Source organism: Pseudophryne corroboree, chromosome 4 (genome assembly GCF_028390025.1).
Source record: "Pseudophryne corroboree isolate aPseCor3 chromosome 4, aPseCor3.hap2, whole genome shotgun sequence".
In the NCBI taxonomy this organism is placed as follows: domain Eukaryota; kingdom Metazoa; phylum Chordata; class Amphibia; order Anura; family Myobatrachidae; genus Pseudophryne; species Pseudophryne corroboree.
Window position 1 is genome coordinate 717,755,824 of NC_086447.1, and position 25,763 is coordinate 717,781,586.

Sequence of the window (25,763 nt, forward strand, 5' to 3'; positions counted from 1 at the left end):
AAGAATCTTTGCCAATCAAATTACAGGTTTAGGAGCAAGCATTTTGGATAATGAAAAGAAATGCAACAATCTTTTAAATTAGTAAGAAATAATAGGATTTTGGTTACCTACCGGTAAATCCTTTTCTCGTAGTCCATAGAGGATGCTGGGGTCCACATTAGTACCATAGGGTATATACGGGTCCACCAGGAGCCATTGGCACTTTAAGAGTTTGAGAGTGTGGGCTGGCTCCTCCCTCTATGCCCCTCCTACCAGGCTCAGTCTAGAAACTGAGCCCGAGGAGACGGACATCTTCGAGAGAAGGATTTAACACAGATAGTGGCGAGATTCATACCAGCTCACACATACAAGGCACATCAAGCTAACTAGCTTGAAAAACTCAGCAACTGCTGAAACATTACTTACCAAGTAACAATGCAGTACATACAGTAACTAAACAAAGTTGTACTGAACCAGATAATGGTTGCAGGAAAATGAAGCGCTGGGCCGGCGCCCAGCATCCTCTACGGACTACGAGAAAAGGATTTACCATCTGGTAACCAAAATCCTATTTTCTCTTACGTCCTAGAGGACGCTGGGGTCCACATTAGTACTATGGGGGTACTATGGGGATGTACCAAAGCTCCCAGAATGGGAGGGAGAGCGCGGAGGCTCCTACAGAACTGATTGACTGAACTTCAGATCATCAGAGGCCAAAGTATCGAACTTGTAGAATTTAGCAAACGTGTTCGACCCAGACCAAGTTGCCGCTCGGCAAAGTTGTAACGCCAAGACACCCCGGGCAGCTGCCCAGGAAGACCCAACCTTACGAGTACAGTGGGCCTTAACAGATTTTGAACACGGCAATCCTGCCGTAGAATAAGCATGCTGGATAGTGAACCTAATCCAGCGAGATATAGTCTGCTTTGAAGCAGGACACCCAATTTTCTTGGGATCATACAGGACAAACAAAGAGTCCGATTTCCTGTGAAGAGCAGTCCTCTTCACATAGATTCTCAAAGCCCTCACAACATCCAAGGACTTTGACGAAATTGATGAGTCAGTAGCCACTGGCACCACAATAGGTTGGTTGATATGAAATGCCGACACAACCTTTGGAAGAAACTGCTGATGTGTCCGGAGCTCAGCTCTATCTTCGTGGAATATCAAGTAAGGGCTTTTACAGGACAAAGCCCCCAATTCTGACACACGTCTAGCAGAAGCTAAGGCCAACAACGTGACAGCCCTCCATGTAAGAAATTTGACCTCAACCTCCTGTAGAGGCTCAAACCAGTCCGACTGGAGAAAATGCAACACCATGTTAAGGTCCCAAGGCGCCGTAGGCAGTACAAAGGGAGGTTGGATGTGCAGAACTCCCTTCAAAAAGGTCTGAACCTCAGGGAGGGCAGCCAATTGTTTCTGGAAGAAAATGGACAGGGCCAAAATCTACACCTTCACAGATCCCAACCTCAGGCCCATATCCACACCTGCTTGCAGAAAGAGGAGAAAACATCCTAGTTGAAACTCCACCGCAGGAAACTTCTTGGACTCACACCAAGAGACATATTTCTTCCAAATACGATGGTAATGTATATACGTTACCCCTTTCCTAGCCTGTATTAGGGCAGGAATGACCTTCTTCGGAATGCCCTTCTGAGTTAGTATCAGGCATTCAACCTCCATGCCGTCAAACGTAGCCGTGGTATGTCTTGATAGGCAAACGGCCCCTGCTGCATCAGATCCTCCCGAAGAAGAAGAGGCCTCGGCTCTTCCTGCAAGAGATTCAGAAGGTCCGCGTACCAAGCCCGCCTTGGCCAGTCTGGAGCAATGAGGATCGCTTGAACTCTTGTTCTCCTTATGAGCTTTAGAACTATTGGAATGAATGGGAGTGGTGGAAACACGTACACCGTCTGGAACACCCATGGAGACACCAGGGCGTCCACTGCCACTGCTTGTGGGTCCCTCGACCTGGAACAATAGCGTTGAAGCTTCTTGTTGAGACGAGAGGCCATCATGTCTATTTGGGGTAACCCGCAAAGGTCTGTTATTTCCTTGAACACCTCCGGATGGAGACCCCACTCCCCCGGATGGAGATCATGTCTGCTGAGGAAGTCTGCTTCCCAGTTGTCCACTCCCGGAATGAAGATTGCAGAGAGCGCGAAAGCGTGTTTTTCTGCCCAGAGGATGATTCTTGTCACCTCTGACATCGCAGCTCTGCTTTTTGTTCCGCCCTGTAGGTTTATGTAAGCTACCATCGTTACATTGTCCGACTGTACTTGAATGGCCCGATTTCTTAGAAGATGGGCCGCCTGAAGAAGACCGTTGTAGACGGCTCTTAGTTCAAGGATGTTGATCGGCAGACCGGCATCCAGACTTGACCACCTTCCTCAAGTGCCTGCGCCCCAGCACCGGAGGCTCGCATCTGTGGTTAGAAGAACCCAGTCCTGAATCCCGAACCTGCGGCCCTCCAGAAGGTGAGGCAATTGGAGCCACCAGAGGAGTGAAATCCTGGCCTTTGGCGACAGATGAATTCTCTGGTGCATATGTAGATGAGATCCTGACCACTTGTCCAGGAGATCCAGTTGGAAGGCCTGAGCATGGAACCTCCCATACTGGAGAGCCTCGTAAGAGGCCACCATCTTCCGCAAAAGGCGAATGCATTGATGAACCGACACCCGGGTTGTTTGTATCACCAACGCCTTTTCCTGTGGAAGAAACACCCTCTGCACTTCCGTGTCGAGGATCATCCCCAGAAAAGACAACCTCCGGGTTGGTTCCAAATGAGATTTTGGAAGGTTCAGAATCCAACCGTGGACTCTGAGTAGGCGGGTTGTGAGTACAATGGACTGCAACAGTTCCTCCTTGGACGATGCCTTTATCAGTAGATCGTCCAGATACGGAATGATGTTTACCCCCTGTTTTCGGATTAAAAGAAATTATTCTTCAACCCAATCCTTTAAAACACAAGCTGCAAGTTTATTGGAATCTTTTATTGATAGGGACTATCCACAATACATACTAGATAAAGCAGTATCAGAAGTAGATAAAATAGAAAGAAGTACCCTTCTTTATCTGAAATCCAAAACCTCTTTAATGAATGATAAGAAAGAATTAGCCTTCATATCTAAATTCAATAGCAGATCAAATCAAATTAAGAATATAGTAAAACTGAATTATCATATGCTTCAAAACGACCCCATTCTATGCAATATACTCCCGATACAACCAGTTTATTTAAAAAAACAAAAACAAATCTTTAAAAACGATATTAGCACCTAGTCAATTAAGAAGCCAACCATCTGATATAGATAAAGAACATGAGAAAGGTTGGCTACCAATAAAACCAAAAGGTTTTTATAAATGTGGTGCCAGCAGATGTATTACCTGTTCTTATGTATGCAATAAGACCAAAATGGTGAAATTAGCATTAGAAGAGAAATGTATTAATATTTCTAGCTTTATCAACTGTAATACACCATGGGTCGTTTGTTTATTGGAATGTGTGTGTAACCTAAAATACGTTGGTAGAACAACTCGAGCATTAAAATCCAGATTTATGGAACACCGTAGAAACAGAGGCGTCACTAGGGTTGGTGTCACCCGGTGGGGAAACCCATGGTGTCACCCCCCCCCCCCCCATTGAGCTCCTCCCGTATCACACCACACCGAATCTATAGTAATGTTTTACTAAATATAATTGCTTCTGATCATTATTTGAACCAAAAAATTGGGGTGATTCTCCAGAAAGTGAACATAAAGTCACACGCTTTAAAAAAATATTTCCTTTTAAAGTGGTCTGTTAAGAGATTTTTGTTATTTGAAAACTTAAATGCTTAGTGGTCATTCCGAGTTGATCGCTAGCTGCATTTGTTCGCAGCGATCAGGCTAAAAAACGTCACTGCACATGCGTATACGGCGCAATGCGCACGCGCGAAGTACGGGCACAATGAACGATGCAGTTTTGCACAGGGTCTAGCGATGCATTTGAGTCGCACTGGTTGCCACAGAGTGATTGACATGAAGTGGGCGTTTCTGGATGGCAAATGACCGTTTTCAGGGAGTGTTCGGAAAAACGCAGGCGTGCCAGGGAAAATGCAGGCGTGGCTGGGCGAACGCTGGGCGGGTGTGCGACGTCAAATCCGAAACTGAACAGTCTGAAGTGATCGCAAGCGCTGAGTAGGTTTTGAGCTACTCTGCAAAAATTTGTGTGTAGTTTTAGGCGCTCTGCGATAAAAACATTCGCACTTCTGCTAAGCTAAAATACACTCCCAGAGGGCGGCAGCGTAGTGTTTGCATGGCTGCTAAAAACTGCTAGCGAGCGATCAATTCGGAATGACCCCCTATAACTTAAGACCCACTAAAATCTTGGTATTTTGGAGAAGCATGTTTGAATTTGTGAATTTGTGTAGCTGTCTATGCATCACGGAGAATCACCCAATAATACCCCTTTTCCACTGTAGCACAGGTCGCAGCCGTGTCGCCTGACACGGCTGCGACCCGTGCTACAGCCCCCTTTCCCACAGCGCTCACCAACCCGGCATATTGCCAGGTTGGTGACGCTGCTACTGACGCGGCAGGGGCGGCGCTGGGAGATCACATGATCTCCCAGCGCCGCCCTCCCTATACACTGTGAACGGCTCCCGTTCACACTAGACAGCTTACCAGGTTGAACACGTATTCAACCCGGCAAGATACCCGGGTAGGATTCCCGGATCACTTGATCCGGGAATTTGCAGGGAAACCCTTTTCCACTAGGGAAAAATACGGGTAAATGCGCGCCCCCGTGCATGCGCATTTACCCGTGTTTTAAGGAGCTAGTGGAAAAGGGGTATAAGTCGTCTTAAATTACCCAAAGAAAACGTTTTCAATATCAAATCCATTTGTTTTACTTAGTCAAATATATTTTTTCTGAAATAGTGGACCTGCTGCATACTCACATTGGAGGGATGATAGAGTGCCCATTGGATTGACCCTGGAGGGAAGCTCCGCTAGTCCTAGTGGTCTGGTGGTCCGCAGAATGGGTGGGGTCACCAGCTCCAGGGATCTCTGCAGTTGTCCTTCAGGTGTAACCACGGGCTGGCCCTCCATCAGGCAGGGGGATCAGGTGAGATCCACAGTAACCCTCTCCGTGCAGCCCCAAAGCAGCAGGGAGTGGGCAGTCATTCATTTCCACCTCCATCCAGGTGCCTGGGTTGCAGAGCATGTGTGCCCAGCTGTTAAGGTCAGGCAGTGCCCGGGCAGTGGTAGCAGCGTCCTCCAGCAAGACTCATGGTCATTTCATGTGCAGCAACTCCGCCACCCTCCTGTACCAAGCTGCCCCCGCACTGCTACCTACGGCCAGCTTGAGGCGGCAGTGACTTGCAGGGGTGGCGTGCAGCCATTGGGAAGTGGGAGGTGAAAGTGAGCGGGGGGTGGAGAGAGGTCTGTACAGTGCGGGCAACGGGCGGGTGCATTTAATGGATGGCGCTGGCGCGGTGTCTGCATCGCGGGAGGGCTGGGAGCCAGGGGAGTATGCACACCCGCTTATGAAGGAGCAGACCAGGATCCGGCGGCCGCGGCGCTGCAGAGTGAGTCACTCACTCTTTGCAGCAGCGCTCTCTTCATTCCCCGCGTATGTGTCGGGCCGACACTGCAGCGGGGTGCGGTCATAACAAATGTCTGTCAGCAGAGTGGGGAGCGGGTGTGAGTGTGGCTCTTTTTGGTGTCACCCCTTGGAAGTGACACCTGGGTGCGGGCCGCACCCCCCGCACCCCCCTTGTGACGTCTCTGCGTAGAAATATTGTTAATGGGCTAACAAAAGATAGTCTATCGAGGCATCTTCTACACCACCATAATAGAGACCCTAGCTCTTTGCGACTGATTGGATTAGAATATATTGCACAAACAAATCGGAAGAGGGGTGTGGGGGGTGGAGAGAGGTTCACCAGATTATGGGGTATATGCAATTAGCGGCGAATCGCGGCAAATTATCGGCCGTTTTTCAACTCGACACAATTCGACAGGCTAATTTCGGCAAGTGGGTGCCGAAATTGACCATATGCAATAAAAAACGGATTCGACAGTCCCGCGGCCGAAAAACGGACGATTTGACGGATTTTGATCCGGTTTTTTAAAAAACGGGAAAAAACGGGAAAAAACCGAAAAAAAATGGCGTGGGGTCCCCCCTCCAAAGCATAACCAGCCTCGGGCTCTTCGAGCTGGTCCTGGTTCTAAAAATCCGGGGGAAAAATTGACAGGGATCCCCCGTATTTTTAAAACCAGCACCGGGCTCTGCGCCTGGTGCTGGTGCAAAAAATACGGGGGACAAAAAGAGTAGGGGTCACCCGTATTTTATACACCAGCATCGGGCTCCACTTGCTGGACAGATTATGCCACAGCCGGGGGTCACTTTTATACAGCGCCCTGCAGCCGTGGCATTAAATATCCAACTAGTCACTCCTGGCCGGGGTACCCTGGGGGAGTGGGGACCCCTTCAATCAAGGGGTCCCCCCCCCCAGCCACCCAAGGGCCAGGGGTGAATCCCGAGGCTGTCCCCCCCATCCAAGGGCTGCGGATGGGAGGCTGATAGCCTTGAGAAATGTGAAAGAATATTGTTTTTTCCAGTAGTACTACAAGTCCCAGCAAGCCTCCCCCGCAAGCTGCTACTTGGAGAACCATAAGTACCAGCATGCGGGAGAAAAACGGGCCCGCTGGTACCTGTAGTTCTACTGGAAAAAAAAATCCAAATAAAAACAGGAGACACACACCTTGATAGTAAAACTTTATTACACAACTGCCGACACACACATACTTACCTATGTTGACCCGCCGACTGCCACAGTCTCCGACGATCCGGGGTACCTGTGAAAAAAATTAGACTCACCTCAATCCAGTGTCCGGGAGATAATCCACGTACTTGTTAAAAAAAGAAAACGCATACCCGACCATGCCGGACTGAAAGGGGTCCCATGTTGACACATGGGACCCCTTTCCCCGAATGTGCCGGGACCCCACGTAACTCCTGTCACTGAGGTCCCTTCAGCCAATCAGGAAGCGCTACTTCCGTGGCGCTCACCTGATTGGCTGTGCGCGTGTGACCTCAGACAGCGCATCGCACAGCTCCCTCCATTACTTTCAATGGTGGGAACTTTGCCATCAGCGGTGGGGTTACCCGCGGTCAGCCGCTGACCGCGGGTGACCTCACCGCTAACCGCAAAGTTCCCACCATTGAGTATAATGGAGAGGCTTTGCGAGGCGCTGTCTGAGGTCACACGCACACAGCCAATCAGGTGAGCGCCACGGAAGTAGCGCTTCCTGATTGGCTGAAGGGACCTCAGTGACAGCAGTCACGTGGTGTCCCGGCATTCGGGGAAAGGGGTCTGATGTGTAAACATGGGACCCCTTTCAGTGCGTGGTCCGGGTAAATGCGGTTTGTTTTTTTGCCAAGTACGTGGATTTATATCTGGACACTGGATTGAGGTGAGTATAATTTTATTCACATGTACCCCGGATCGTCGGATCAGGAGACGTGGCAGTCGGCGTGTCAACATAGGTAAGTATGTGTGTGTCGGCAGGTGTGTAATAAAGTTTTACTCTCAAGGTGTGTGTCTCCTGTTTTTATTTGGGTATTTTTTTCCCAGTAGTACTACAGGTACCAGCGGGCCCGTTTTTCTCCCGCATGCTGGTACTTGTGGTTCTCCAAGTACCAGCTTGCGGGGGAGGCTTGCTGGGACTTGTAGTACTACAGGAAAAAACAATATTCTTTCACATTTCTCAAGGCTATCAGCCTCCCATCCGCAGCCCTTGGATGGGGGGGACAGCCTCGGGATTCACCCCTGGCCCTTGGGTGGCTGGGGGGGGACCCCTTGATTGAAGGGGTCCCCACTCCCCCAGGGTACCCCGGCCAGGGGTGACTAGTTGGATATTTAATGCCACGGCCGCAGGGCGCTGTATAAAAGTGACCCCCGGCTGTGGCATTATCTGTCCAGCTAGTGGAGCCCGATGCTGGTGTATAAAATACGGGGGACCCCTACTCTTTTTGTCCCCCGTATTTTTTGCACCAGCACCAGGCGCAGAGCCCGGTGCTGGTTTTAAAAATACGGGGGATCCCCTGTCATTTCCCCCCCCCCGGATTTTTAGAACCAGGACCGGCTCGAAGAGCCCGAGGCTGGTTATGCTTTGGAGGGGGGACCCCACGCCATTTTTTACCGGGATTTTACCATTCCATCTAAAAAAAAATAAAAAAATATTATTTTTAAAAATATATAAAAAATACTTGTGCCTCCAAAAAAGACAAACCTAATCCCTTCTAATATAAATAGATATGCTATTACCAATAAAAAAAACACCAAAAAAAACATGTTTTAAATTTTTTTTATTAGTTTCACCCACCAAAGTGTGGCGGATTGAAAATGACGAATTTACTGTCTAAAAGCACTGTTGTCGAATTTCCAAACTTCAATTGAATATACTTTGGTCGAATTGCAGCACTTGTATCATTGCAGAAAAGTCGAATTTGACAAAAGTCGAATTTCAAAAAGTCGAATTTTGAAAGTCCGTTTTTTTGACGGAAAGTACTGAATTGCATTGACGATTTTTTTTTTTGGGCGAAAAAGTCCAGTTTTTTGCCAATTTCGGGAATTCGACCGCAATTGCATATACCCCTATGTCGACAAGAGATATTCTGGACCTACTAGCTTGATTCTTTGTTTCCGAGTGGCCTCAATGAGGCACTAGAACTAAATGCAGTGATATAATAGCTTTAAGTAGCTGTAAAATTATAGCATCTGCTATTGATATATATATATACAGCTTACTGTGATCAATATGGGCTTATGTAGAGTCTGCTAAATAATTGTTTAATATATTTCAATGGTCATTATGGTATACAACCATTTTGTCAGTAGTGAGAGGAAGTGCTAAACATCTGATTATAATATATTTAATATACCCATTTGATTTATGTTTAAGTGTATGTGTCTATTGATATGACTACATATTGTTAATGAATTTATATATTTATGTAGTAATACTGTATAGCTAAAACATTAGAATAGTTAGAAAATTTCTAAGAGGTAATATCTACATAGATTGAATGTGGATATACCGATTGGAGGAATATAATCATGTGATATAGACACATGACTTTTCAGCTCTGTTCTATAGAAATCTGTATATATATATATATATATATATATATATATATATAATTATAAAACTGTAGTATCCAATAATGATAATATAGCTATGACTAGTGGAATTAGATACCATACTATGGGTGTAAAAAAACGAAGCCCGATTATGGAACCAACACTAATAATAAACTAAGGGCAAGGACGCCCATCTGAGAGTCCGATCACGTGACCTGATTTGCACTCAAACTAAGGGCAATGACGTATTTCCGGAAGTCCGCGCCGATCACGTGGACGGATGTAAGGAACATCCGGTCACGTGACTGGGATCTCTAACAAGCGCAACCAATAGTTTTGAGACATGCGTTCCATACACAGGAAACTCATACATGCGGTCATGTGACCGGCGGCTCCAAGCAGGAAATGCCAACATGTACTCAATAAATAAATATCAATAGTACTTTTGCTTTACATATACTTTTGTCTCCTTCTAATACAAATATTTTAAACTGGATATGATTTTGTTTTTTAAAGTATTATGTTATTTACAATAAATCTCAGCTGCAAACAATGGGCAATTAGCACAGCCTTTAAAAAGGGCACTCTCTCAATGGGCACACATACTTTGACAAAGCTGTTGGTACAGCGAAACGCGTTGGTAGAGAGGAGCCGGACATCACTGATTTTCCATCCAACCTGGAATACGCCTAGAAGTCCACCAGTTTGCATAAACGGGAAATCTGCAGTCATCCGCAAAGGTGCACAAGACCTAGCTTTCAATAGGACTAAGCTCTGTCCGGAATCAAGCATCCAAAGGTCTGTTTTTACACTTCATGTGGACTGTGACTTGCCAGTATTGAATCTGTCCCCAGGACTGTGGCACTTTTCCATGTACTCTTTTCAGTTGAATATATCCGGCTTCCATATGTGGTAATATACCAAAGAAATTGCTGTGCTTGCCCTAATGTTATGAATGCAATTCTATTTTAATATCTATTCTATTTTTTTAATAATAGTTGTTTATTTGTTGCAACAATTTTCTATATAATAAAACACACTTGGTTTTTCATAATCCAGTTTTTTTAACGCTGTACATATTTCTTTGTTTTCGGAGTAGAACCATCATCTCCACCATCACCTTGGTGAACACCCTTGGTGCTGTAGAGAGGCCAAATGGCAGGGCCCGGAACTGAAAATGACAGTCCAGTAATGCAAAACGGAGATAAGCCTGATGCGGTAGCCAAATCGGAATGTGGAGGTACGCATCCTTGATATCCAGGGATACTAGGAATTCCCCCTCTTCCAGACCTGATATCACCGCCCTGAGGGACTCCATTTTGAACTTGAACTCCTTCAGAAAAGGGTTCAGTGATTTTAGGTTCAGAATGGGCCTGACCGAACCATCTGGTTTCGGTACCACAAAAAGGTTCGAATAGTAACCCGTGGCTTGCAAATGAGGAGGTACTGGCACAATGACCTGTGCCTCCACCAACTTCTGGACCGCTGCTTGTAGGACAGTCCTGTCTGCCAGCAGAACTGCCAAGCCTGATTTGAAAAATCGGTGAGGAGGGAGATTTTGAAATTCCAACCTGTATCCCTGGGACACAATATCTGTCACCCAGGGATCCAGGCCGGACGATACCCAGACGTGACTGCACTGTCTGAGCCTCGCTCCCACTGGCCACACCTCCAGGCCGCGCGGTCCACCGTCATGCGGAGGACTTTGGCGTACTGGAAGCAGGCTTAGTTGTCTTGGAACCTGCCGCAGCAGGTTTCTTGGATTTAGCTCGACCTCCCCTAAAGAAGGTATTGGACGGTTTGGCCTTTCTAGGCTTGTTAGACCGAAAGGACTGTGATGCTGATGAAGAGAAGGATTTCTTCGGAGCAGGTGCAGCTACGGGAAGGAACGGAAACCTACCCGCTGTAGCCGTGGATATCCACGCATCCAAAGGTTCCCCAAAGAGAGCCTGACCTGTATAGGGTAGGGACTCCACACTTTTCCTGGATTCCGCGTCGGCCGACCACTGGCGCAGGCACAGTGCCGTACGAGCTGAAACAGACATGGAAGAGATCCCCGCAGCCATGGAACCCAGGTCTTTCATGGAGTCTACCATAAAACCTGCTGAATCGTGAATGTTACGCAAAAAAATTCAACATCACCCTTATCCATTGTATCCAAATCCTCAAGTAAGGTGCCTTACCATTTTACTTTAGCTTTTGCAATCCATGCACTAGCAATAGTGGGATGTAATATGGCCCCCGAAGCGGTGTACATTGATTTAAGTGTATTATCAATTTTTCGATCAGCCGGCTCCTTTAAGGCGGCAGATCCCGGAACAGGTAAAACCACCTTTTTGGAGAGTCTGGACACAGATGCGTCAACAATTGGCGGTCTTTCCCATTTTTTTCTATCCTCAGGGAAAGGAAACGCCACCTGGACCCTTTTAGGGATCTGGAAATTTTTCTCAGGGTTTTCCCATGCTTTCTCAAATATAGCATTTAATTCCTTTGACGCAGGAAAGGTTAGCAAGGCTTTCTTATTTTCATTGAAAAAAAGCCTCCTCAACCTGCTCAGGTGTTGTATCATTAATATTCAATACATCCCTGATAGCCTCTATCATCAATTGCACCCCCTTTGCAAGAGAGGCAGACCCTCGCAACACATCCTCAGTACTGTCTGTGGTATCAGAATCGGTATCCGTGTCATCTTGCATGACATGAACAAGCGCTACGCGTCTAGTTTCCCATCGTGGAGAGTACCTTTGCTGTGCGGTGCGCGATGACGTCATCGCGCACCGCACAGCATTTCAGCGGCGCTACTCTACTGTACAGGGGGCGTAACTGACCACGCCCCCTGTATGAAGCCACGCCCCTATTTCCCGCCCGGGGCGCAAAAAGGGCTAGAACCGGCCCTGGTAGTAGCTCCATATGCCCCATTGTTAATATGGTCCTGTAAATGTTTCAGTGATCCATTGGGTTTCTCTGAGGCCTAAGCCGTCTGTTCATTTATTGTGCTTGACATTAACTATACACTTTAAGCTAGCTTATCAACTAAAATAAAGACACGGGCACAATTGCGTTGGATTAAATGGTCATTGAATTTATTAATTGGAATGACCTCACTCGTAGTGGGTGGCCAGGAAGATGCTACCACTAACCAGCTCTAGTCACGATCTTACAAAATGGCGGTGACTAAACGCCCCAACTGTCATGGGTGCGACTGAAACGCCCCATCTATATATATCAGCATAACCTGTGTTGTGATGGTCTCACCACTCCTTCCTATAGCAGAGTGAGGACGCTCCCCAAGGAAGCGCCCATCGCCCTCCCACAAGGGCAGGACACACTCGCCGTCCTTCAAAAGGGGTAAGTGCCCCACAACACCACTTATGCTACAAGTGACCGCTGGCCAGTAGCGCCTTCCCGCCCACTAAGTCTGAACCAACCGACAAGAGGAAGCAAATCTGGAAGTTTCTACCCTTCATGCACCTCCCCTACACTCACCGATAGGCTGGCCCTAACCAATTACAACTCACTCAAAACTCTGATCTGCCTAGCAACAAAGGACATCTTCAACCAATCACAAAAATGTAATTATTCACATAACCTGTGCTGTTGACTCTGGGGTCAGTTTTCACCCCACACTGATCTCCCTGTCATAGTGGAAACCAGTCCAAGGCATCTGCTGCTTATGATGGCTAGGGATTTGTTGAAGATGGTATGGGGGATGCAGATGGGTGGAGATGTTGCCTATCTTTTTTATTTTATTTTATTTTAAACAAAGTAATATTTATTAGACACATCTGGTTACAGAACTTACCATAATTGTCATAAGAGAAAAGACGATACATTAAAATATGTACAATCAATAGACACAGTTGGTGACATCAAGCAATAACTCTAGAAAACCAAAACGGAACAAAACAGAAATTGAAATTTGTATCCATCATACTATGTTACAGACTATGGGGGTAATTCAGAGTTGATCGCAGCAGCAAATTTGTTAGCAGTTGGGCAAAACCATGGCCCTCATTCCGAGTTGTTCGCTCGCTAGCTGCTTTTAGCAGCAGTGCAAACGCTAGGCCGCCGCCCTCTGGGAGTGTATCTTAGCTTAATAGAAGTGCGAACGAAAGGATCGCAGCATTGCTACTAAAAAAGATTGTGCAGTTTCTGAGTAGCTCGAGACTTACTCCTAGCTAGCGATCACTTCAGACTGTTTAGTTCCTGTCTTGACGTCACAAACACGCCCTGCGTTCGGCCAGCCACGCCTACGTTTCCCCACCAACTCCTGCATTTTTATCCGACACGCCTGCGTTTTTACACATACTCCCCGAAAACGGTCAGTTACCACCCAGAAACACCCACTTCCTGTCAATCACTCTGCGGCCAGCAGTGCGACTGAAAAGCATTGCTCGACCTTGTGTGAAACTGCATCGGCTTTTGTGAAAGTACGTCGCGCGTGCGCACTGCGGCCCATACGCATGCACAGAAGTGTCGCTTTTTTACCTAATCGCTGCGCTGCGAACTAAGGCAGCTAGCGATCAATTCGGAATGAGGGCCTATGTGCACTGCAGGGGGGGGGGGGGCAGATATAACATGTGCAGGAATTAGGTCGTATGTGTCTATAAATAATGAAGGAAAGAATTATGCGAATGTACAATGGATTGTACTAAATTATTGTAATACAGGTTGAGTATCCCTTATCCATAATGCTTGGGACCAGAGGTATTTTGGATATCGGATTTTTCCGTATTTTGGAATAATTGCATACCATAATGAGATATCATGGTGATGGGACCTAAATCTAAGCACAGAATGCATTTATGTTACATATACAGCTTATACACACAGCCTGAAGGTCATTTTAGCCAATATTTTTTATAACTTTGTGCATTGAACAAAGTGTGTGTACATTCACACAATTCATTTATGTTTCATATACACCTTATGCACACAGCCTAAAGGTCATTTAATACAATATTTTTAATAACTTTGTGTATTAAACAAAGTTTGTGTACATTGAGCCATCAAAAAACAAAGATTTCACTATCTCAGTCTCACTCAAAAAAGTCCGTATTTCGGAATATTCCGTATTTCGGAATATTTGGATATGGGATACTCAACCTGTATGATATATTAAGCAAATAAACAACTATAACAGAATAAACTCTGTATTTGTCATTTATGAAATCCATGGATTTAGATTTAAGGGAATTTAATTTTTTTTTAAATTCTAGCCAAAATTGAATGCAGGACCTGAGTGAGCCATCCAAGAACGGGTTATGCACACTTTGGCCAGAGAGTATACATTAATGATGTATTGATTATCAGGGTTATTAAGTACTATATCATCCTTAGCACCCAGTATACATAGTTTGGGCGTGAGAACTTGCCCAGGACTACCAGTAGCCACAATTGCAGCTTTTACCCATGTCCAAAAAGAGCGAACTACGCCACATTCCTAAATGAGGTGCCAGAAAGTGCCTGGGGTATTCCCACACGTAGGGCAGGTTGGAGAGGAGCGATCCTCAAATTTAACAAATCTAGCAGGAGTCAAGTAAGTTCTATGAAGAATCAAATATTGAATTTGTTGGAAACTAGACAAGAAATCTAGACAGGGAAGTTTTGTAGCCGAGTCCCATTCTTCATCACCTAAGAGAACTTAGCTCTTTTTCTCATCGTACCAACAAACCGGGTAGAGCCTCTGTGTGATGTTCATCTAAAAGGAAGGCGTAAGATATTGAGGGATCAGTACGTAATCCCGCTGGATGGGATCCCGGCGGTCGAAATACCGACGCCGGAATCCCGACCACACAATCCCGACAGGGGTGGCGAGCGGAACGCAGCCCCTTGCGGGCTCGCTTCGCTCGCCACGCTGCGGGCACGGTGCCTCGCTACGCTCGGCACACTATTATATTCTCCCTCTATGGGTGTCGTGGACACCCTCGGAGGGAGAATATGTTGGGATTGTGGCGGTCGGAATTCCGGCGTCGGTATTTCGACCGCCGGGATTCCGTCCAGCGGGATGTTGACCGCATCCCGATATTGAAATGGACTTAACTCGTCCTAAATTGGTTTAATTACATTTTTATTGGAGGAGTAAAGACTGGTGGGTTGTTCTTAAACTGAGCCTGGAGATCATGCAAGTTGTAAATATCGAAAGAAGGTACAGGTGAGACCGAACTCATCCTTCAGTTGCTGGAACTATTTCATATTTGTATCGTATAATTGCCCAATACTTTCAACTCTCCTAGTGTTTCATACCTGCTTACCTGATAAATTATACAATTAAGGGAGCCATAGGGAGCGCCAGAGGTGGGTATCCAGATCCACATCTTTGAACTTAAATATATTCTGGATCTCATGCCAGATCTTAGTGGCTTGAACTAAAATAGGAGAACATGGTAAAAAGGAATATCCACTTAGTAATATTTGTAAAGGTGTGAAGCCTGGGGTTTCATGTTGAACTAGGACAACAGGAAGGGATGTTGGGCTAATATCCTGTACCCATAATCTAATATGTGCTAATTGGGTGGCATAATAATACATTCTAAAGTGAGGAAGAGCCAAATGCCCTTATGATCTGGTTCTAGTAAGAATGTCTATGTTGACTCTAGGATGTTTATTAGCCCAAATCAAGGCTAAAAAAGGAAGCAGGGACATAAACTGGGGATTGCTGAGGAACATATAAAATTTTAAGTTGGATTATCATCTTAATAATGATTACTCTTCCCATCAGGGTGTTGCCTAGCTTTTTATCTATTTATTTCTTACCTGAATGTTTCCCCTTTCTGTTCTATGGAGACATTGCATGTAGTGCATGTTGGAAAACCCATTGAAATGAATGGTTCAATGTAATGAATTTGAAAAGATCAGTTCAAGCAGCATCTTGGTGGGTTAGGTTCCACTCCTGAGAAAAGCTACTGCTTAGTAAAAAATACCCCTCAGCCTTGTCTGTCCTGTGTATCCGGTTATATTTGATTACTTTGTGTATGCATTGTTCAGTTACCGTTGTTACCTCTACTTGTCCCTGTGTCAGCTTTCCCTGATGTAGATTTCAAATACTTTATGAAAGCCAAATATTGAGGGCATCTGAGTACCTGAGGAAATCCCGACTAGAAAAATGGCTGCTTTTGGCCCAAAAGCAAGAATTTCATTATTAATGATTTGGATGTTTGGATTGCTTTTCTTCCCCATCCTTGTGTTGTTGCATTGGTGTCCAGTATTCTGGTTGTGTGTCCTTTATATTTGTTGGGATACAGATGATGGGGTAAGGGGGCAGTTGAAACCCAATTTCTGATTGATGAACCCATTATACATATTGTATTGCACCTGCTTTCCTTTTTCCTTGCAGAATATATTGAAGTACACAGAGCAGGAGCACCCGGACTATTACTTGCTGCTCGTTTGTGTCCAGCGGCTGCGTGTGTTCATTTCACATTATAGTATTCTTTTCCAGTATAATGAGGACTTGCTTATCCAGAAAAGGAAAAAACTGAAAAAGTAAGTTTTCAGAGAGACCCATTTTGAAATGATATAAAATAATCTTATGTATGTGTCACAAAACAAATGGTGATAAATGTTATACTGTAGGACTGTTAATAAGGTGTGAACACTCAACCCCTCATAAGTGCATCTCTTGCTTCCCTCTTGAGATGCCAAGCATCATGATATGTTTGTATATTATGTGTTATAATGGCTCATCACCGCAGAGGAGAAGTCAATGATGTGACTGGTCACCTGTGAAATGGTGGCACCAGGGCCGGATTTACCGCTAGGCAACCTAGGCAGCTAACTGGGGCCTCGCGGGTCTCAAGGGGCCCGTATCTGGGAACTCCCGAAATCCAGCCCTGATCATGTGGTTCCTAGGCTACTGTCTGCAAGGTAGGATTACAGGGGGGGAATTAGGGTTCCACGGGCTGCCACATCGACACTGTACATTACACTGAACGCCGGCTGCAACATAAAGCACAGACCTCACCACTAGGATCCGTCTTCGGTCACATGGCGCGAGATCCCGGAAATTCACCAATAGAGATGCTGGAGACAGACAAAACCGATAACTGCTGACAAGGTGATGGAGCAGGCAGCTGCATGAGGAGGATCAGATAGTGGAGGGGGGTGCCTGGCGGTTGGTTATTAACCCTCCCCAGGCTGCAACCAACTCAGTGTGGGAGGAACCAGGGGACATTTGCATATAGATGCACCGCTGGTTGCCAGCCCTATTTAGAGGACAATCAGTCTGGAGTTCCTTTCTAGCAGAGCCGGATTTAGACTTCAAGATACTGGTTTGGGGCCCCCTCCCTCAAACAACCCATTGCACTACATTTTTGTTCCTGATTCATGCCTCTTTCATTATTTTTCATTTTTCCTCCTTATAGTAATGCCTCTTACACATTATGCTATACACCAGGGGTGGCCAACCAGTCAGTGACATAGAGCCAAAAAAACCTTGATAGGTACGTCAAGGAGCCGACATCGAGCCGATGGCGCGCATGTAAAAATAGAATGTGGCCTTGTGCCTGCTAGACCACACCCCTGGTATAAAATACATTGAAAAAGCCATAAAATTATTTTTTAAAATCCAAATCCATTGAAAATGCCATTTTCACATAATAAACTTCAGCTCCCCCATGTGTCACTCCAGCCAGCTCCCCCATGTGTCACTCCTGCTAGCACCCTCCTATGTCACTCCAGCCAGCTCTCCCATGTCACTCCAGCCAGGTCTCCCATGTGTCACTACTTCCAAGACCCTGCTGTGTCACTCCAGCCAGGTCTTCCATGTGTCACTCCAGCCAACACCCTCCTGTCACTCCAGCCAGCTCCCCCGTGTCACTCCAGCCAGATCTCCCATGTGTCACTCCTGCTACCACCCTCCTATGTCACTCCAGCCAGCTCTCCCATGTTTCACTCCTACTACCACCCTCCTGTCACTCCAGCCAGCTCTCCCATGTGGCACTCCTGCCAACACCCTCCTGTCACTCCAGCTAGCTCTCCCATGTGTCACTCCTGCTACCACCCTCCTGTCACTCCAGCCAGCTCCCCTGTGTCACTCCAGCCAGATCTCCCATGTGTCACTCGTGCTACCACCCTCCTATGTCACTCCAGCCAGCTCTCCCATGTTTCACTCCTACTACCACCCTCCTGTCACTCCAGCCAGCTCTCCCATGTGGCACTCCTGCCAACACCCTCCTGTCACTCCAGCTAGCTCTCCCATGTGTCACTCCTGCTACCACCCTCCTATGTCACTCCAGCCAGCTCTCCCATGTGTCACTCCTGCCAACACCCTCCTGTCACTCCAGCCAGCTCTTCCATGTGTCACTCCTGCTACCACCCACCTATGTCACTCCAGCCAGCTCTCCCATGTGTCACTCCTGCCAACACCCTCCTGTCACTCCAGCCAGCTCTTCCATGTGTCAATCCTGCTACCACCCTCCTATGTCACTCCAGCCAGCTCTCCAATGTGTCACTCTTGCTATAACCCTCCTATGTCACTCCAGCCAGCTCTCCCATTTGTCACTATCTCCAGCACCCTTCCACGTCCCTCCTGCCAGGACCCTCCTGTGTCTCTCCAGCCAGCTCTGCCATGTGTCACTCTAGCCCACCCTCATGTATCACTACAACCCCCCCCCCCATCAACTCATGCCATTGCAATAGTCCCTAATGTGTCCTCTGTTTGCTTGTGGGTGTCTCACTTCTAGTATCTGGCACCTTCAGTTTTCAGTCCCTGTAGTGCTGCTGCGTGTCTGGCCGGAGTGCAGTGGTTTCTGTATCTGTTGTGGTCACATGATTTAGAGTGTCGGGAGCCACATTTGAATAAAGAAAGAGCCACATGCGGCTCAAGAGCCACAGCTTGGCCACTGCTGCTATACACTGTAACACTGTAATGCACTTTACACAATATACCAGACACCATAATGCCCCTTTAACAATATGCCAGACACCATAATGCCCCTTACATATTATGCACCACACCTTAATGCTCCTTATACATTGTGCACCACACTAATGCCCCTTACACATTATGTCGCACACAGTAATTCCCCTCACACATGGCAGCCTCATACATAGTCAGGGAGTCTGCTTCCTATCTGGGTGCTCATGGCTGCAGCTGCCCTGCTTCCTTGTACTGCTCGTTGTCATGGCATTTATGTGCCTATGACCCTTCTCTTCCTGGCTGGCGCTGGTGCTTACCATGCATGCACCAATTCCTGTTTACTAGAGTGTCGCTTCAACATGTAGTGTCCAATCCCTGGCACAAGCGGTGTGTGTCCCTGGTTATGCCTGTTACAGAAATAGATATAGGTATTGTGCCCGTGCACTGGGCTAGTTGATCTATTGGAATGGGTGGGCTGCCATACTTATAGGTGACCTGACCTATCAGAAACATTAATTGATGAAAAATATATAGTTATGGTAGATTTACCGTCGATAACTCTATTTCTCCTAAGTCCATAGTATCCACAGGATAAACACTGGGATATGAGGTAGCGACTGCGGATTGCACCAATGGTCAAAGCTTTCAGCCTCCCAGAATGCAACGGGTCAGTCCCCTATATCCCCGCCTCCTGGCTCAGGCAATTCAGTTGTTTTCCAAAGCTCAAGTCAGGAGCATCATAGAGAGCCCTAATCAAGTGAGAACAACACACATGAACACCCTTCCATAAAGAAGGAAGAGGTTAGTAGGTGAAAAGATCCTCAAATCAGGTGCGTCAGGGTGGGATCCCTGTGGATACTGTGGACTTAGGATAAATAGAGTTATCCACGGTAAGTCTACCATAACTATATATTTCTCCTGCAGGGTCCACAGGTTATCCACAGGGTAAACATTGGGATTTCCCAAAGCAAATTTAGTGGTGGGGACGCACCTGATTGGACAGGAGACTCCTTCGCCCGAATTCAGTGTCCTAAGATGCAAAGGTATCAAAGGCATAATTTCTAATGAATGTGTTAATGGAGACCATGTGGCTGCCTTTCATATCTGTTCAGCTGAAGCACCACGTTGTGCTGCCCAAGATGGACCTACCTTACGAGTAGAGTGAGCAGAGACATTAGCCAGAATAGGGAGATCAGCTTGAGAATATGCTTCTGAAATCGTCATTCGAAGCCACCTCGCCAGTGTCTGCTTTTCAGCAGGCTATCCTCTCTTGTGAACTCTGTAGAGAATGAAGAGAGTGTCTGTCTTTCTGATGGCACTGGTACGATCCACATACTGTAGATCCTTAAGGCATGTACTACATCCAATGATGCATCTCCCACAGAAGGGTCTGGCCCTTGGGAGGCTGGGACTACAATTTCTTCGTTAAGGTGCAATTTAGACACCACCTTAGGAAGATAACCAGGTTTGGTTCTGAGAACTGCTCTATCTGGATGAAATATCAGAAAAGGAGGGAGACATAAAAATGCCCCTAAATCTGAAACTCTTCTAGCTGAAGCAATAGCCAGTAGAAAGAGAACTTTAGCTTTCAGCCATTTAAGATCCAGTTGCTTTAGTGGTTCAAATGGAGCAACCTGAAGCGCCTTTAGGACTAAACTTAAATCCCAAGGCACTGCAGGAGGAACAAAAGGAGGTTGGATGTGAAGCATTCCCTGGAAGAAAGTGCGAACATTTTTCTTTTGGAACCATACAGTCAATGTTGACACCTGCACTCTCAAGAAAGCTACCCATAGACCTTTGTTCACTCCTGCCTGAAGGAATGCTGGGACTATGGAAACTCCTAGGGTCAAATTTCCGATCACTGCACCATTAGATAGAAGAAAAGGAAACACAGATTCAGAGTTCTCCAATAACACCCAATTTTACACATAAAATATGTAAATAAATCTGTGTGATTTTAAAAGGATAACTGCACTATTGCACCTTCCTTTTTCTTCTTCTTGTGTTTATACGCTGTGATGTCCATGTTTACAAGAAGGTGATACAATTTACCCTAGAATTTAGAAAGCTATTATTGGAATTGAATTGAACATTCGAATACCTTAAGTATGGTATATCTTTTATATATTCTCCACCTTTTTTGGTGTTTATGTGTATAAATTGGATGTTATTGGATCGCTCTGAATCTGTGTTTCCGTTTCTTCTACAGTATCTAATTGTGTCTTTTTGGTGTAAAGGGATATACACTGAGAAATACAGATTTTAGCTGCACCATTAGCTGATTTGCGCAGATTCTCATTTACTTTATAACTTCTTTTTGGTCACTGCACCACTGACTATAGGCTTGCCATATTCGGTGATAAATGCGAGCTGAGGAAGGTTTCCTTGCTCTGAGCATTATTTGAATTACCTGTTGTGAGAATCCTCTTGCTTTCAGGATGGAAGTCTCAAGAGCCATGCCATTAAAGACAGTCGATCCAGGTGCTTATGATAGCAAGGACCCTGAGATAGTAGATCTGGACGTTGAGGGAGTAGGAATGGAGCATCCATCGACAGCCTCTGCAGATCTGTGTACCAATGTCTTCTGGGCCAAGCCGGAGCTATTAGTATCACGGCGCCCTTTCCCTTTCGCATCACCCTGGGCAACAGGGCGATCGGTGGAAACGCATAGGCCAGACGAAAGTCCCATCTCACTGACAGGGCATCCACAAAGGTCGCTCTGGGATACTTTGGTCTTGACCCATATGCGGGAACTTTGTTTTTATGATGGGACGCCATGAGATCTATCTACGGTAACCCCCACTTGTCTACCAGCGTCCTCGGGGTGTAAAGCCCATTTGTTTGCATGAATGGCGTGTCGACTGAGAAAATCCACTTCCCAGTTTAGGACTCCTGGAATGAACACTAGGCTGGATGATGAAGTTCTGACTACCTTATCGTGCGGCTTACCTCCTTCATTGCTTTTTGGCTGCGAGTTCCTCCTTGATGATTGAGGCACGCTACTGCTGTTGCATTGTCTGAGCGAATTTGAATTGCTTTTCCCTGAAGAATATCCTTTGCCTGAATTAGTTCCATATATACGGCCTGAAGTTCCAATATATTTATTGGCAGGCAACTTTTTTCCTTGGCCCACTGCCCTTGGAAGCAACCTCTTCCTGACACTGCTCTCCAGCCCTGAAGACTGGCATCCGTTGTCAGAACTTCCAAATGTGATATCCAAAAGGGTCTCCCTTTGTCCAAATGGGATGTCTGTATCCACCAGGCTAATGACATCCTTACTTCCAAAGGAACAACCATAGTCTGAGTTTTCATTGTCTAATGTAACCCATTGCATTTGGAAAGGATCATATGTTGCAGAGGCCTCGAGTGGAACTGAGCATACTCCACCATGTCGAATGTCAACACCATCAATCCCATCACATGCATTGCTGCGTGAATGGATATCCTTTGACTGTGTAGCAGCTCCTGGATCCTTGACTGAATTTTGGATATTTTGTTCAGAGGTAAAATTACTCTCTCAAGACCTGAATCCAACACAGCCCCCAAGTGAGTAATCCATTGTGATGGAACCAGGGATGACTTTGCCCAATTTATGAGCCAACTGTGTCTCTGCAAACAAGCTATTGTCTGTTGCAGATGACACTGAAGCAATTCCTGAAATTGTGCCAGGATTAATAAATCGTCGAGGTATGGAAAAATCCTTATCCCCTGCTGATGGAGATAAGCTGCCATTACCACCATAATTTTGGTGAACACTCTGGGAGCTGTGGCCAGTCCAAATGGTAGGGCCTGATCAGCAGGCCATCCTGAAAATGTTGCTGGAGGATAGCAAACCTGAGGTAGCGCTGATGGGACAGTGCTATAGGAGCATGTAGGTAAGCATCCTGGATATCCAGGGATACCATATAATCCCCCGGCTCCATGGCCAAAATAATGGAACGTAAAGTCTCTATATGAAACCGAGGCGCCCAAATGTACTTGTTCAGCACTTTGAGATTGAGTATAAGCCGGAACGACCAATTTGGCTTCTGGACTAGAATCAGGCTGGATTAAAACCTTGTCCTCGTTGTGCAGGAGGAACTGGAATTATCACTCCTGACTGAAGCAACTTCTGAACTGCCTCTTGCAAAGCCCTGGCCTTCGTTTCGACTGAAGATGGGCTGGTACAAAAAAAACATTGAGTAGAGTGTTTTTTGAAGGTAAACGCGTAACCGTGAGATACCGCTTTTTGCACCCAGGTATCTTTGGTGGACTGCTACCAGATCTGTGCGAAATGAAGACATTGGCCCCCCACCCTGGGATTCCCTAGGTGGAGGCCCGCACCATCAGGCTGATGGCTTATCTTTTGACTTGGATACCGGCCCTCTGTAATCTTTTGACTTGGATAGCCTCTGTTAGCCCAGATTGAGACTGTTTGCCATAACCCTTTCCTTTTGCTTTTCCTTGAGTCTGAAAGGGACAAAATGCTGGAAATCTAGGCTTGGATTTGTGTGTGGAAGCAAACTTCACTTTCTTGGAGCCTGCTTCTGACTCCAAAATACTGTTTAATTCTTTACCAAAAAGAATATCTCCAGTAAAAGGTAAAGACTCCAGAACCTTCTTGGATTCTAAGTCAGCTTTCCATGTACGTAGCCAAACCGCTCTGTGAGCTGCTACTGCTGAGGCTGATGCTTGAGGCAATTGTATCCATATCCAAGGATGCTTCTTCCATAAATATAGCCGCCTGTGTGATATGTGCAATATGAGAATTTTTGCTCTCTAGATGCCAATGAAAGAACATCCTCCAATGCATCAGCCCAGGCTGCCACTCCTTTTGCCATCCAGGCAGAAGCCATGGCTGGTCTTACAATTGCCCCAGACAAGGAGAAAAAGTTTTTTAGAAAACCATCTATTTTTCTATCCGTGACATCATTTAATGATGTTGAAGGCAGATGTAATGTAGATTTTCACACTAATCAAATGACATGCTATCTACTTTGGGAGCCACCTCCTTTTTAAACAGTTCCCAGCTGGAAGAGGATAATGGGAATTCCATTTATTTGGAATTATAAACTTCTTACTGGGTGTTACCCAAGCCTCTTGCATAATTTCCGTCGGCTGTTCTGACCCAGGAAATTCAGTCCTAACTGTTTTGGGACGTTGCCTTAGATTTTAACAAAGGCTCTGCTGCTTCCTCTAAGGATAGAATGGCTTTCATAGCACTAATTAGCTCAGGTATGTCCACTAAGCTGAGATGTTCATCCTCGTCTCTGTATGCAGACCCGGAGTGTGATGATTCCTCATCCTCTGATGAGTCCCCATCTGAAACATGTGTAGACTGTGAAGATGTTGTTTTTATGCCTATTGAATTTATTTTCCAATGGCCTTTCAGCCTGTTTTTGTTGAAAGGCTGCAGATTCCTGTACTGGATGTGATAACCCCAGGTAGAATGTTGCATGTAAGGGTTAATAGGGTAACCTATCCCTGGTATAGGAGCTGGCATTATCTGCTCAGCTACACTGGATAATGTCTGTGCAAAAGTAGTCCATGGTGGTTCAACTTGAACCTATGCCTGCCTTGGATTCTTCACGAGGCTTTGGTGAAAGCTAAAACAGTTTGCACATAATCCATTTTGAACCAGATCCTGAGAGGTTAACACAGCTTTGCAAGGCAAACACAAATATTAAATGAGTGTTGGTGCTGCTGTGGAGAGTGGATCCTCCTCACCCTTGCCTCTCTTAGACATGATAAACAAATCACACACCTGTACAGTGTTAACTACACAATTTGTGACTGAAATCACTTTAAAACTTGTTAAAATGACATACAATCCGATAGCTCCCTGCTTTGCACCAGCTTTGAGGATCAGAATACACAGAAACTGACAGAAATAGTAAAGTCAGCAATCACATTAACAATCAGTCACAGGTTATACATTAGTATAATAAGCAATATGAGCACATATTCAACTACAGATACATTTCAAGTATGTAGTGAAACATATTACTGCATTACCTTATATAGTAATAGAAATGTATTAAATCGCTCAGCGAAAGAAACAACAGCAATAGTTTACAGACTCATATGCATCAGGCACTTATCCAACTATTCGTACTCAATGGTAGATAGAGACTTAGTGCTGTGTCACCCAGCTCAGGAGAGTGGGATACAGGGAGACTTCACCCCGCTTCCAGGATCGATCAATGCGTTAGTGAACACTGAGTGGATCTAGACCCTAACAGTGTACACAACCTCCCAGTGAACCTACAGTGAACACAGACGCCCAAGTGAACACCGATGCACCAGTCATACAGCCGCCTATGCTGCGACTGGGTCCTTTTAGATACACAGTATCTCAGACGGAAGCGCGAAATCAGTTCATGGCGGGAAACTCGGAAGAAACTGATCATGAACCGAGGGGAAGGGGTGACCAGGGGAGCGTCTTACTCCCCACTGCTGACATCAACCCCAGGGATCGCGGCCTCACACTAATCCCTGGAGCCTATGATCCCTGGGGCCTAGCGTTGGTGCACCCGAGGTGGCAGCCGCATCAGCTACTGTTCGGTAGTTTACCCCCGAAACAGTGCGGCTGTGTCTTGCATCTGCCCCGCTAAGCGGAACTGACACTTTACCTTCTAGAACATGAAAAATATTGGGGATGCACTGCAACACTAACAAAAAATTATTTGTATTTAAAAATATAAATATAAATGAATTTATATACAACACTCTAGGCGGTCATGTGATTTAAATAAAAACAATGTTTCTTTTCTCATAAAAAACATAACACACATAGATTAATACACTATTAAGACCTA

The 25,763-nt window shown here is 45.9% G+C and overlaps 1 protein-coding gene across 1 annotated transcript in view; it reads left to right on the forward strand.

Annotated features, from left to right (window-relative positions):
* The window catches only part of ARHGEF33 (Rho guanine nucleotide exchange factor 33), a 154,026-nt gene that overhangs the window by 85,789 nt on the left and 42,474 nt on the right, over positions 1 to 25,763 (forward strand). The window contains exon 13 of the mRNA XM_063919379.1: positions 16,444 to 16,592. Coding sequence (XP_063775449.1) covers positions 16,444 to 16,592 — 149 coding nt within the window. The remainder of the gene's footprint in view (positions 1 to 16,443; positions 16,593 to 25,763) is intronic.